The 12,500-nt window shown below is 37.9% G+C and overlaps 1 protein-coding gene across 1 annotated transcript in view; it reads right to left on the bottom strand.

Moving 5' to 3' along the window:
• Positions 1-12,500, bottom strand: part of LOC137974848 (intraflagellar transport protein 172 homolog) — a 39,695-nt gene that overhangs the window by 23,301 nt on the left and 3,894 nt on the right. The window contains exons 5-23 of the mRNA XM_068821840.1: positions 10,783-10,851; positions 10,243-10,322; positions 9,805-9,892; positions 8,832-8,934; positions 7,913-8,021; positions 6,485-6,608; positions 6,310-6,405; positions 6,140-6,202; positions 5,562-5,660; positions 5,407-5,460; positions 4,566-4,669; positions 4,367-4,452; positions 3,815-3,879; positions 3,647-3,694; positions 3,371-3,538; positions 2,302-2,438; positions 2,024-2,216; positions 1,601-1,771; positions 812-892 (exon numbers count right to left, since the gene is read on the bottom strand). Coding sequence (XP_068677941.1) covers positions 812-892; positions 1,601-1,771; positions 2,024-2,216; positions 2,302-2,438; positions 3,371-3,538; positions 3,647-3,694; positions 3,815-3,879; positions 4,367-4,452; positions 4,566-4,669; positions 5,407-5,460; positions 5,562-5,660; positions 6,140-6,202; positions 6,310-6,405; positions 6,485-6,608; positions 7,913-8,021; positions 8,832-8,934; positions 9,805-9,892; positions 10,243-10,322; positions 10,783-10,851 — 1,938 coding nt within the window. The remainder of the gene's footprint in view (positions 1-811; positions 893-1,600; positions 1,772-2,023; positions 2,217-2,301; positions 2,439-3,370; positions 3,539-3,646; positions 3,695-3,814; positions 3,880-4,366; positions 4,453-4,565; positions 4,670-5,406; positions 5,461-5,561; positions 5,661-6,139; positions 6,203-6,309; positions 6,406-6,484; positions 6,609-7,912; positions 8,022-8,831; positions 8,935-9,804; positions 9,893-10,242; positions 10,323-10,782; positions 10,852-12,500) is intronic.

Raw genomic sequence — 12,500 nt, 5'->3', positions numbered from 1 at the left:
GATCCGTACTGTAAGTTACGGACCGAGTTTTTCCCGTTGATTCATGGCCCAAGCGCTTCGCGATAAAAACGAAGATCCGTGACTTACCGCACGGACCAAGAAAACGAGGTTAGTGATGTGTTTGAAACCCTCAGGGACTTCGATTTAACAAATTGATGTCAGGCAGAGGGATCAAAATTAAGTCCAAAAACGAGAAGAACGTGGGACAAAAATGCGAGAAACTTCAATCTGACGTAAGCAATATCGCAACATTATCGCATAAATTATAAATTTATGTGTCTGTCCGCTCATTGACAATAAAAATTAGCCAATGAGCGTGCGAGAACTTTGCAGTCATTGTAAAATTGTTCTTAGTTTTATTTGGTTCATAAAAGATTTATTTCAAACTTTCTTTACTTTGGGTTTTTTTCCTCTACCACTTATTCTGATTTGAACTGGATGTTCCTATGTCAGAATATTTCAAAGGAAGGAACATAACCCCAGAAGGAAAATGAAACATACCTTTGACCATTTAGTTACTGTCATTACCAGAAAACAATTTTCTAGTTTCTAAAGAAACTGTGGTGCTGCGTCGGTGGGAGAGTGAGTGAAACATTGCTCTGACGAAGGGCTAACGCTCGAAACGTCAGCTTTCCAAATCTTTTGAACACGGTTGTAATTCAACCTTTATCAACTCTTTTGATAAAACCAAATTTTCATTATCAGAAAACAGACCAGCATTATCGTTTCAGAAAACTCTTAAGGACCTGGACACAATGTTCCATTAAGTTGTTTAGCATAGAAGTCTTCGTTCGTAGTGGTGTCAACTTACCTCACCAGCCTTCTCCTCTTGGGCAGTCTCTGAGAGCCACTGGTAATGAGCGGCTCGCAAGTTCTCCAACTCAGGATGGCCCTGGTGTCAAAAGAGGTAAGGTAAAGTCTGCTACGAGCCTAGAAGGTCCATCAGGCCGGCGCCTATCTCCGGTTTCTGTAGCATGAAGCGACTAGATCGACTAGGAGTATTTCTACTCCCCCCTGGATGGGATGCCAGTCCATCGCAGGGTTACCCCCAGCAGTAAATTCGCCGGTACCCATTTATACACCTGGGTGGAGAGAGGCACAGTGAGAGTAAAGTGTGTTTGCCAAGAACACAACACAATGTCCCCGGACCACTCAATCTGGAGTCGAGCGCACTAACCATGAGGGCACCGCACCTCCCACGTAGTGTCAAAAGAAGGAGAATAAAATTACTTTTCAAATTGTATCCCATCCCACTGTAGGCAAAACATCACGCTTTCCTGGAAGTTCACTTCGCTTCTGTTTTAAGGCAGTGAAATTGTTGATGAAAAACGTGATATCATTTGCAGTTGGTTGGGTAGACATCAAGCCCTTCCCCACATAAGAACTTACTCCAAGAGACTATAAAGAAGGCATATACAAAGTCTGTCCTAAATGCCAGAGATGCCAATACAGAACAACGCAAAAAATGAAACTCAAAATATTTTATAATGGTTGAAGCAATTTGAATAGTCTGAAATAGTGACTTTCTTCCCGGGCTTTCTTCCCCTCAATCTGTCTTCTTACTGCAATTAAATGGTTTGACCACTACCACCCAACCCACCTTTGCATCAGCAACAGCAATGGCCTCATCCCATTTGTGCAGCTCCTGGTACATTTCAATTGCTTCATCCACATATCCATGTTCCAGCAGAATGCTCTCCGCCATTTTAAAGTTCTTATCAAGTACTGCCAGCTTGGCTCGTACACGAACATGGTTTGTACCATCTCCTCCCTGTAACAAGTATTTAACAATGATGAAATGGTATATGAAATGAATCATATATGAACTGCGGATATGAAATCAAGTGAGGCTATGATCTTCGCAGTTATGAACGCAATTTTACAATTGCACAGAGGAGCCTGAAAAATTCAGGACTTCAACGGGGTTTGAAGTATTTAACAATCAACCAGTAAAATCATAAATGAAGGGAAACAACAAACAGGAAAATGAGATGTCATCTGGATAAATTTTTAAATAGCTTACCATTTCTTCTGCACTTTGTTCTGCTACCTTGTTAATCTGTCGCAAAGACTTTGATTTGGACACATCACCCAGTGCAGCAAAACAACGCTCTGCAATGTGCAACTGTCTTGCCTCCAGAGCGAGGCGACTCAGTGTCTTCCACATTGCCTCTGTTTCCAAGGACATTTCTAAGCTTTCTAGAAATGCAACAGCCCTGTATAGAGACACAAAAAGCATAGAATCAATGAGCAAAATTGGTAACTCTACATATGTAAAATAATCTACCATTGACTGTGTACCTTGGAAAATCACCATCATCAACAGCTGTTCCAAACTCAATCAAGCCTTCATCCAAGGTGTATGAGATCGTCGTAACACCCTCATTCACTAAGACTTCTGTCTTACCATCAGTTCGTTCCAGGTCAACAATATCTCCCTGCAAAAGTAGTTTCAACTTTTCAACCGTTCACTTTAAACTCTCCTCTTAAAAGACAAAAGCGTGCATAATTCCTGTCCCTTTGTTATCAAAATTAGTGACCTTTAGCTTACCAAGATTAAACTGAGGGAAAGTTATTATTGGAGAGAATAATATTTTGGGAACCAGAAGTTGCATTACATGATCATCGCTATTACAACCCTTCAACTTCAATGTTTGATCAATTGGGAAACAGAATTTATTACGAAAAGATCCCAAGATTGTATTTCACAGAGAATACAAAGCATACGATATACAGCCCTCTGAAAGCCAGTTTGGATTTCTCTGAAATAACATACACGAAAGTCATGTTTTTTCAAATGCAAATATGAATCTAATATGATTTGTTAAGCCACAGCCCACTGCATTTAATGAAAGAACTCAAGTGCTCAATTATTATTGATTATCAAATAAAAAAATCCTTTCGGTTTTGAACACTGACAAGCTTCTTTATAACAACTGCTTTAAGGTTGGTTCATTAACTGCGCTGATCTTTCCCTTAATAAATCAAGGTGTTAGGGTTTTTTCTTTTGAAGTTTCACTGGTGTCATCTAAGATGGTCTTTAAAGTTAACAGTAAAAATAGAAACAAATAATATAAAACACTCTTTCATGGTGATCAATATAAAGTTGACATTTCTACAGAGCTTTGGGGGCAAGGAGGCAGAGAGGTGAGATCGCAAGTTAATGCCTCCCATCTGTGTGGCAGTGGGCTCCAAATTTGGAGGTAGTTACGCTACCATTTCATTTATTGTGCCCCTTTGTATGGAGAGCAATCGTCTCCTTCCAAGGTATCCTTGTTTCAAATTTCAGATGACTATTACTACATTAGTAAGTAAGGTAGATTACTGCAAGGTTTCATTTAAGTTACACTGCACATGTGTGTTTGCCTACCTTAATAGGAAACATGGTAACCCTTTCAGGTGAGTCGATGTTGTACCACACACAAAGGTTGCCTCTGTTTTGTGCTACTACCACATCACTAAGTGGAACCCACTGCACATATGTACAGTAGTTGAGGATTGTTGTACGAACTTCTGTATCCACATCCAGGAGATGGAGCTAAAATATAATCATTGGAATAGATGAGAGAAACCCAAATAAAACAAAAAACACACATGGTACAAAGTTCGTTTTCTGCAAAAACTTATACCAAATAAATTAGAATACCTTCAATTTCTTGTCACGAAATAGTAGGGTCCTTCCAGTTTCATTGAGCTTAAAAGAATATCAAATTAGTTTTCATTAGTTCTGTCTCAAGACCTAGTGCTGAATGTGCAAGGAAAGAATGATAAAAGAACACCTTAAAACACAGGTATTAAATAACACATTGCTCACCTCCAACCAGTCAATCCTGGAGTCATGATTCACTGTTGCAATGTTAAGCCCAGTAACCATATCCACTGATGAGAGAAACAAAGTCAAGTTATTGATGGTGAAAACATTTCTGTGTTAACGATCTCAGAAAGACAACAGACAAGTTGGCTCAATTGACCAGATCAACACTAGATGTCTAAAAATAACTGGGGAGAAAATGCTTCCTCTGTAATTTCAATTATTAGTAAGACTTTCAAGTCTTGTTGAATGACGACTTAAAACCAAAGGCAGTCTCTCACATTCAATACTGTTAGACCTTATTCAGCATAGGCACTGATCAGTGAGGCCATCTAAATCACTAACAACAGTGATCAAATTGATTGAGTCCAAGAACTGGAAGTGGCAAATAATCTTTGAGGATTCTGGTGATGACTTTGCAAAGGGTTTTAAAAATTTATTTCCAAGATTGTTAAGCTAAATGATCCTCAACGTTCTTGTTAAGGATGCTATTGTGTAGGATATTAGATATTACATTTTTGGATGACAGAAATTGGTATTAGTTATAAAGCTTACCAACAGTGATGGTCTTGAGATCCACAAGGTAAGCCATCTTTTTGTTGTTCTCTACACCTCTTTGTTTCCTTTCATTCAAGCGGACACTTCAAGAAAAATGAAACACTTAATGGTAATTGTCACGTTCAATTTTAATGAATCATCATTTTTTCCTTCTATACAAACTTAAACTAAAAAGAAAATACAGTAACTGCCCTACCTGATCAAGTGCGGGTTCATAAACTCAGTTCTTACTGTACCAAGAATCTCATTGTTTCCATATTCAATCAGAGACAGCTCACCTGCATTGAATACCATGCACACCTGATGATAAAAAAGTTGTCACCTTTGTCACAGCGTTCTGCTTTTAGAGAAAGAGAGTATTTTCTTGACTGGACAGGAAAACAGCTGACAGTGTGCCAGTTACATTTACAGTCAAGCTAATTGTCACATGTAACCACTGTATCCACAAGACTCAAAATTATAAACATTTTAATTCCTCTTTGGAGCCTCCGAGATTTGAATGGAACCTTAAGATTTTTCTGAAAGTTACTGCAAAAAATGCACAACAACTGAACAATAATTCATCAAACGCTTAAAATAGAACCTTGAGAGCAAAGTTCAAAACTGGCAAGCAGATTTGAATGCTCAGTTCAAATTTCAAAACAACTGGTCACACTTGACTTTAATCAAGATGATATCAAGCAAGCTACAAATGTGCAACTGCAACAACTTGGTTACATGTGGTAGTTGAGCAAAGAAGTGTGCAAAAAAGTACATCCCAAAATGGGCTCTAGTGTTCAGGTACTTTCATATACTTCACCTCTTAAACAATTCACCAACACCAACATGTCTTGACAGACCAGTTGGTAGAACAATGTGAAGCCCGATAATGCAAACCATCATTTCAAATTCATTTCCTTCATAAGAAAGGTTTCCCAAAATTATTCTGGTAATCCGGCCATTTCAGGAAAATTCTCTAATTTTCAGTCACCACCAGGTAAACTTGGCTTTCCTTGTTGATTATCAACGGATACAAAATTAAACTATTAGGGACATACGTTTTCATTTTCAAAAAAGAACTTTTCGTTTCCACCTGTTCCTTGCCAGGGTACCTAAAAAATAAAATAAAAATACCTCTGTCAGCTATTTCATAACATCCTAGACATTTTGGAAAAAAGAGTTATTTCCTTACGTAATCCTGAGTTATAATTACCTCACTTAGTTTATTGTGTGACAGGTCACCAACCAGAAGAGTGTCTGTTGTGTAAGCCACAAGATATCTGTCCTTACCCATTATGCTGACTTTATCAATCTTTGCAAATAAAACGGATAAAGAGTCAATTTTATTGAATTAGAGTTCTAGAGGGAGGGTTTCCAAAAGGTCATAAGGTCATGAGGTCATAATTTTCAAACCTATATCAAATTGGAAGGATTTTGATGTCATCAAAACCCGCCCCTAAACGTGAACACTGAATTTATGATTGATGGCTACTACAAAAAAAAATGAAGATCATCATCAACAGACAGAAAGCAGCCCTTTGAACTTTAAGAATTGTACACACAAAATGTCCACTGTCTAACAACTTCTTCCTCTTCTTAATCTACCAGCTTAGGAGCTGGTGGAACTATCAACAAGCAATGATTCAGAAACGACTTAACACATGTAGTTTGTAACAATTCCTTTTGTCACAATATTATTAGCCTCAGGTTAAAAAATGGATACTTACAGGAAACTCAGAGATGTTGAAATATGACTTTTTATTAAAATCTGGTATTAACAGAGAACATCACCTCATAACCATAGTGAGATTTCAGAACAACACGAGTTCCAGATGATAAGTTCTTCACTATGACCTGTAAAATACAAAGGAATAACTTGGTTAACAGTTGAATTGCCAGTTTCATGAAGAGTGCAAAATGTAAATAATTTTAGTTGTCAACAACACATTTCAATGGCTAACCTGACTGAGTCCCACATAAGTCATCTCAAACTTGTTTTTGTAAACTGATCTTCTCAAGCAACAGTCAAAGAGTTCCACACCACCACACAGGGTACCCTGTAAAAAAACAGGTAAAGTCACAGCTTCTTTAATGATAAGTTTTCACTGGCCACACTTTGCAAGGGAAGATACATACTGCAACCAGTCTAGATCCATCCCTCTTCCAAGCCATGGCAGTGATTGTGTACAGGTTGGGAATTTCTTTCAGTTTTGATTCATCCCAAGAACCTTTTCTTGGACTCCAGTTAAACACTCGCAGCCTATACAAAACAAAAATGAAATTATTAACAGACAGGCACAAAGTTTTAACAACTGAACATTAATTTTGCTTCTGAGGGACTCCTATTGATGACTAAAACTGTTAGACAGCAATAAACAGAAAGCCACTCTTTGAGGGAAAGGGTTAAAGAGGACATTATGTTTTGAGTTGACCAAAATGTGAAAAACTTCTAACTTAATTAATTTAATATTAACTTAAAGCCAATAGTCTCAATAATTATTATAGGTTAAGGTAAAGGTAACCCTCATTTAACGTTGGAAGTTCTTTTACCCTCTAGAGGGTATTTTCCCAGGAAGCTGACAGTGCACTCATTTTACCCCCCTCTGTCCATCAGTGCTCTGTTTTAAGGGTAATTAAAGCTACCTGAAGCTACACAGAATGGAAAGAAGTCGAAGCAACCATTTGAGGTCACTAGGGATCAAACTCAGGACCTCATGCACGGAAGGTCGAGCTCCAAACCAACTGTGCAATCGTTACTCCTTACACTTATAAAGCCCCTATGTTTTAATTTTGCTGAGAAATAATGATTCAAACATTTGCAGAAAAGGAAGAAAAAACAGGTTACAGAACCAAGAATTTGCTGTTTATTAAAAACACTTAATAAAATATTAGCCCGCGTGCAGACGAACATTACTAAACAATGAAACAGTGAAAAAACAAAACACTGTAACACCGAAACGAAGCACCAAAACGCCATGTATGACCCAACCATATATTGAATACTAACCGACAAAAGTTGGATTTGCAAGGCTGCTGCCTAAGAAAATTTTAAAGGGGCCCTGAGAGCTAAACGCTGAGAACTTAGGAGCCCAACATATGAAGTGAAAGGTGTTGCTGTGAAAAATTAAGGCACCCAGAGCTATTCTTTGGGAGCCCCAGGCTACCGGGCTCCTGTTAGGCAACAGCCTTAATTTGAGATTAAATATCATTTATCATTTTTTAATGCCTAAAACATTATTGCTCCTTATCTCAGTCTTAATCTGAATCGTAATCTTAATCTCAATGAATTAGAAGCAATAACGTTTTAGCTGTAAAACGACATTTAAACTCAAATCCAACCTTTGTTGGTTAGTATTCAATGCATGGTGAGTTCATACATGGTGTTTTGGTGCTTCGTTTCGCTGTTTTGGGGTTTAGTAATGCCCTGCGCAGACAATGAATTTGAACTGCAACATTATAAGTACCTTTGTAGCATTGAAGTTCAAATTAGCCATCTGCACGCAGGCTTTAAAATGTCTGTATAATGAAGGTAAAATTTGGAATGAAGTGGTTTCTAGAGATCACCTGTTGTAACTACCAACCACTACAGATTGACCACTAGGGCTACAAATTGCCACAGTGAACTCTTTTTCCTCATCATCCCTGGTGTAGTCAAAATTCTGTAAAATCCTCCCTAGAACAAATATGAAACCAGCAATTTAATGATGTTAGTATTATTATCAATGTTATTCATTCAAAGTACACATAATTATTTCTATGTTTATGGCCCTGAGATTCCTCACATGCATGCATAAATTTCTAGCTAGTGGACAAAATATTACTATTGATATTGAGAAGGTTGCTCATACATGCATGTACTTTATGATATTGCTGAGAAAAAAACCCTGACAGCTACACAGTCTATTAAAATAATTTGCAGTCAGTTCTTTTAGACTGTGTACCTCACTGTACCTAAAATTTGTGTGATTTCATTTGCGAAAATTAGGTCTCTTTCAGCTGGTATAATTGCCCAGGAGAAGGAGGTGGGGGAGGGGGGGGGGGGGGGGGGCAAAGGGTATGGTTTTTTTAGCCATTTTGGACTGAAAGAGGGTATGGATTTTGACCATTTTGGACTGAAATTATCAAATATGGCATGGTTTGTGCACTCAAGTCTTGAATTGGGTATGTTTTTAAAAGAAGCTACTTCTTCATCATGAAGTGATAAGACCATCAACAAAAGTCCTTCTCAAATTATTATGCCAACAATGTAAAAGGTGAAATAGGTCTGAAAATAGGTCTGAAATAGGGTATCAAATTTTTGGTCAGGTCTGAAATAGGGTAGGGAAAATCACAGATTTTGGTCTGAAATGGGGCAATTAGGGTTTCGGGAAGTGGGCCGCACACCCCCACCCAATTTTTCTGGGAATACCCTAACCCCCCCTCCCACATTATGGTGGTGAGCTATCTTTAACTGACTACTTTACATATACAATGATCATCTCACCTTCTTTTCCATAAGCAATAATCCTCTTATCACACCCAGCAGCCACAATTGATGAGCCCCAGCAAAGAGCATACGGGGAGCAGGAATGTTTACAAATCTGACCCTACAAGTAATAAATACAGTAAATGAGATGCAAATTATTTAGGACAATCATTTGAATGGTACAACTAATAAACTGAATAATTTGATAGCATGCAAACTCTGAGCCTTAAAACATAGCTCTTTGTGAAGTTTGGCTGTTTTTCCGTGCCTCTAATTAACCTCAAAACTGAGTATCTGCAACACGTTTAATATTATTAATATCTTGCATTAACTTTCATAAAGGGGATTCGCTTCTGACAGATTGCTTAAAATAGACAACATTGGCAGACTTTTGTCTGAATGAAGGCCAAGCTCATGAGAGGCCTACTGCTACTAAGGTCTATGACCGAAATGATGTCGAACTCCTGCGTATTGTCACATTTAAAATAATTTTTGCATTGAAAAACAGTTGGAGATGTCATCTTAGAGATAGATCCATGCCTCTCACTTGCTCAGATGTGGGTCAAAAGACTGCTGTTTTCGATGCGTTGTACACCTCATTTAAAGCAAAATCTTGCTGTGAAAATGGTGAAATATGTTGGCATAAATGCACAAAGACATTTAACACAGCAACAGACAAGGCATTGTATTTGACATCTGACAAACCATAATTAATGCAGATTCTCCAGCAGGAAATCATTTTTGTTACACAAGTGAGTCAACCTCTCTATGACAAAGGTTCAAAGCACAGAAAGAGCAGCAGGTACTGGTAAAGGTGGTATTTATATTGACAATTAACACATAGTTTTTTTTATCACACTTAAAACAGGACAAGTGCTGAGCTAGCTTCTAGTAACTGACCCAGATTACTATTCAAATGCACTACCGACCAATCTTCCAACATCTTTCGCAAGATGTTAATAATATCATAATTATTAACCCTGACCCATACCTGTGACAGGCCTGTCCCTTCATCATCAAAAAAGTATCTAACAATGGCACCATCAATATGACCAGACAGGATTCCTTTCCCAGAAACACTACCAAAAAATAACATTACAAAGAAAATATTATTAACTGCATGAACTAATATCAAAATATATAGCTGCAAGTTTGCGTGAATAAAATGGTTGCATGGTATTTAAGATTATTAAGTCTCTTAGTCAGACTTATTCCGTCCGAGTAAGATAACATGACTTTTCTAGCTTTGATTTTAAAATCATTTCACCATTAATTTTCACCAGTCTTGTTTTGTCCTCTGATTTCTGATGGCATTTTTATTATACCAAAGACAGCTGGACATTGCTGCTGAATACCCACTTTCTTTTTTGCTATCAACTTTATTACATTGTAGGTTTCATTAAATGGCATCATCAGTCAGAATACTTACTTTGCAGCCAGTGAAACAACGAAGTTGTCAGTTCCATAAAGAGTTGTTGATTTGTTGGTTTTCAGGTTAGCAATGCGAACCTACATGTATATTAAAAGGACAAGCTTATTATGTGGACAATACCAGTATATCACTACTACCTTCTCTTTATCTCCTTGATTGGTTAAACAGTGACTGTGCACTTTATGAGAGTACAGATGCATGGCTGATGCCACTCATTGGATTTGGAAAATAAAGTTTTCCAAAAAGTTTAGACCAACGTGTGAGGAAATTAAGAAATTCCTTATTATAACATCAATTTCTATTAGGACTCATCAAAGAAATTCTTATCAGATCATTGTCTTCTCTCCTAGAGAGCTCATTAAACCACTGACTTCTGTCTAATGCCCAGACAATTTTACTTGCCAACTGGGGGAGTCCTGGGGTGCCTGGGTTAAGATACAATATTATTCCTATCTTGATATATTTCTAAAAAAAAAATGCTAATAATTATAAGCATGAAAAGAAGATCTGGTATTGCGCCAATCTTTGCGAACACACCTTTCCATCTGCCAAGCCAAAGATGATGCTTTGTTGCTCTGGTGGCCATATTAAACATGTCACAGCACTCTGAAACAGAAGCAGCACAGTGACTCCTTGCTTCATCTTGTTGATGATGAAGGCACAGCATGCAACAGCCATATGTAACTAGCTGGGATATTGATTTTGATGAGAAAGGAAAACCAGAGTACACAGAGAATGACCCTAACTTGATGAAACAGATGCATACCGTAACAGTCCATTTATAAACTGCACCTTTTTTTCTGAAAGTTCAAATAAAACATCGGGGGTGCAGCTTATCTACGGAAACATCCGGGGTTGGACTTTTCTAAGGTCTAATTAATATTCAAAGAAACTTCTCAAGATGTGACTGAATAAACATACAACAAACTGAAAGTGCGTTGTTGTTGATCATTGCCTTCTTCTTGAGTGGTGGCTCCTTAAAGATCGATCCAACAGTTTGTATCTTGAGGCGTTCATTTGCGATTCTTGTTCTCCAAGAGTTCTCTCAAGGGATTAATTTTCACTTTACTCGAACAACTGAACCACAAACGACAGGGAATCGCCGTTCCTCCACAAAGCTGTTTGCCGTGACGCCCGCAGCCTATGACTTTGATGCATATCTTTCCGCCATGTGGGAGGATCGAAATACCAAGATATTTGTGAGTACTCATGAGGCAAATAGTGGACCGTTTCATTGCCCAGACCCTTCTTCACATTTCAAAGTTTGGCTACTACGCCCTCTTGCGTACCATTTAAATCACCTTTAAATTTCAACTTCATGAAGTGTTTCAAAGTGATAATCTTGAAAAAATTGCATTGTGATAGCATCTTCAGATTTTTTTTTTATATTGAACTCTCACGATAAAGTTATGACAAGTGAAATTTCGCTATCTAAAGATTTCATTGATCTGAAAGGTCATAACAACTACCATGTACGTGTTAGTGTTTTGAGATCGTACTTGCTTGTCCTTGTTTGTTTACTAAAGAGGACTTCATTGGAACTTCAAAGTTTGCCTCTTTTTTTTTTTCCGAAATTGGAAGCTACAAATTGGGGGTGCGGCTTATACATGGACTTTTATGGTATACTGACCCTTGAGTCTGGTTGAACAAATATGATCTGAAACACCCATAATTAAATGCATGCCAACTTTGATAATTGTCACTGGGCATAATTTGGTGGTATAGTGGTCACTCACTCAGAGCAGAGCTACTTTCCAAGCAGTTGACCCAGGCTCGTTTCATGGCCAATTCAAGTGGTGCTTTTTTAGGAGTGCAGAGATGATGCATTGGTGAGAGCACTCGCCTCTCACCAATGTGGCCTGGGTTCAATTCAGCTCCAGCTTCAGCTTCATATGTGGGATGAGTTTGTTGGGTCGCTACTCTGAACCGAGAGGTTTTCTCCGGGTACTCCTCAAAAACCAACATTTGACTTGATTTGTGTTAATTGTTAATTTCAGTTTACAGTGTCCCTATTAAATAAGTGCTCCAGCGTTAGAACGACTTGACACTTAAAATATAGTTTCTTTAACTGTCCCCTTGCTCTTCTTCCTGACTCCCTGACATGAAATTTACAAAGATTGTTGCAGTTAGATCTTTCTAACAGCTTTGAAGCCATAGTTTAATGCAAAATGAGAGCAAAAATTATAAAGAAAACCATTTTAAAGTGCTACACTATGATCAAAAATCACTTCCTTTTTTTCTTCAGATTTTGAAAG

The sequence above is a fragment of the Montipora foliosa genome, chromosome 11, assembly GCF_036669935.1.
Source record: "Montipora foliosa isolate CH-2021 chromosome 11, ASM3666993v2, whole genome shotgun sequence".
Classification (NCBI taxonomy): Eukaryota; Metazoa; Cnidaria; class Anthozoa; order Scleractinia; family Acroporidae; genus Montipora; species Montipora foliosa.
Note: the sequence above shows the minus strand (reverse complement) of the source record. Positions and strands in the feature narration are given on the sequence as shown.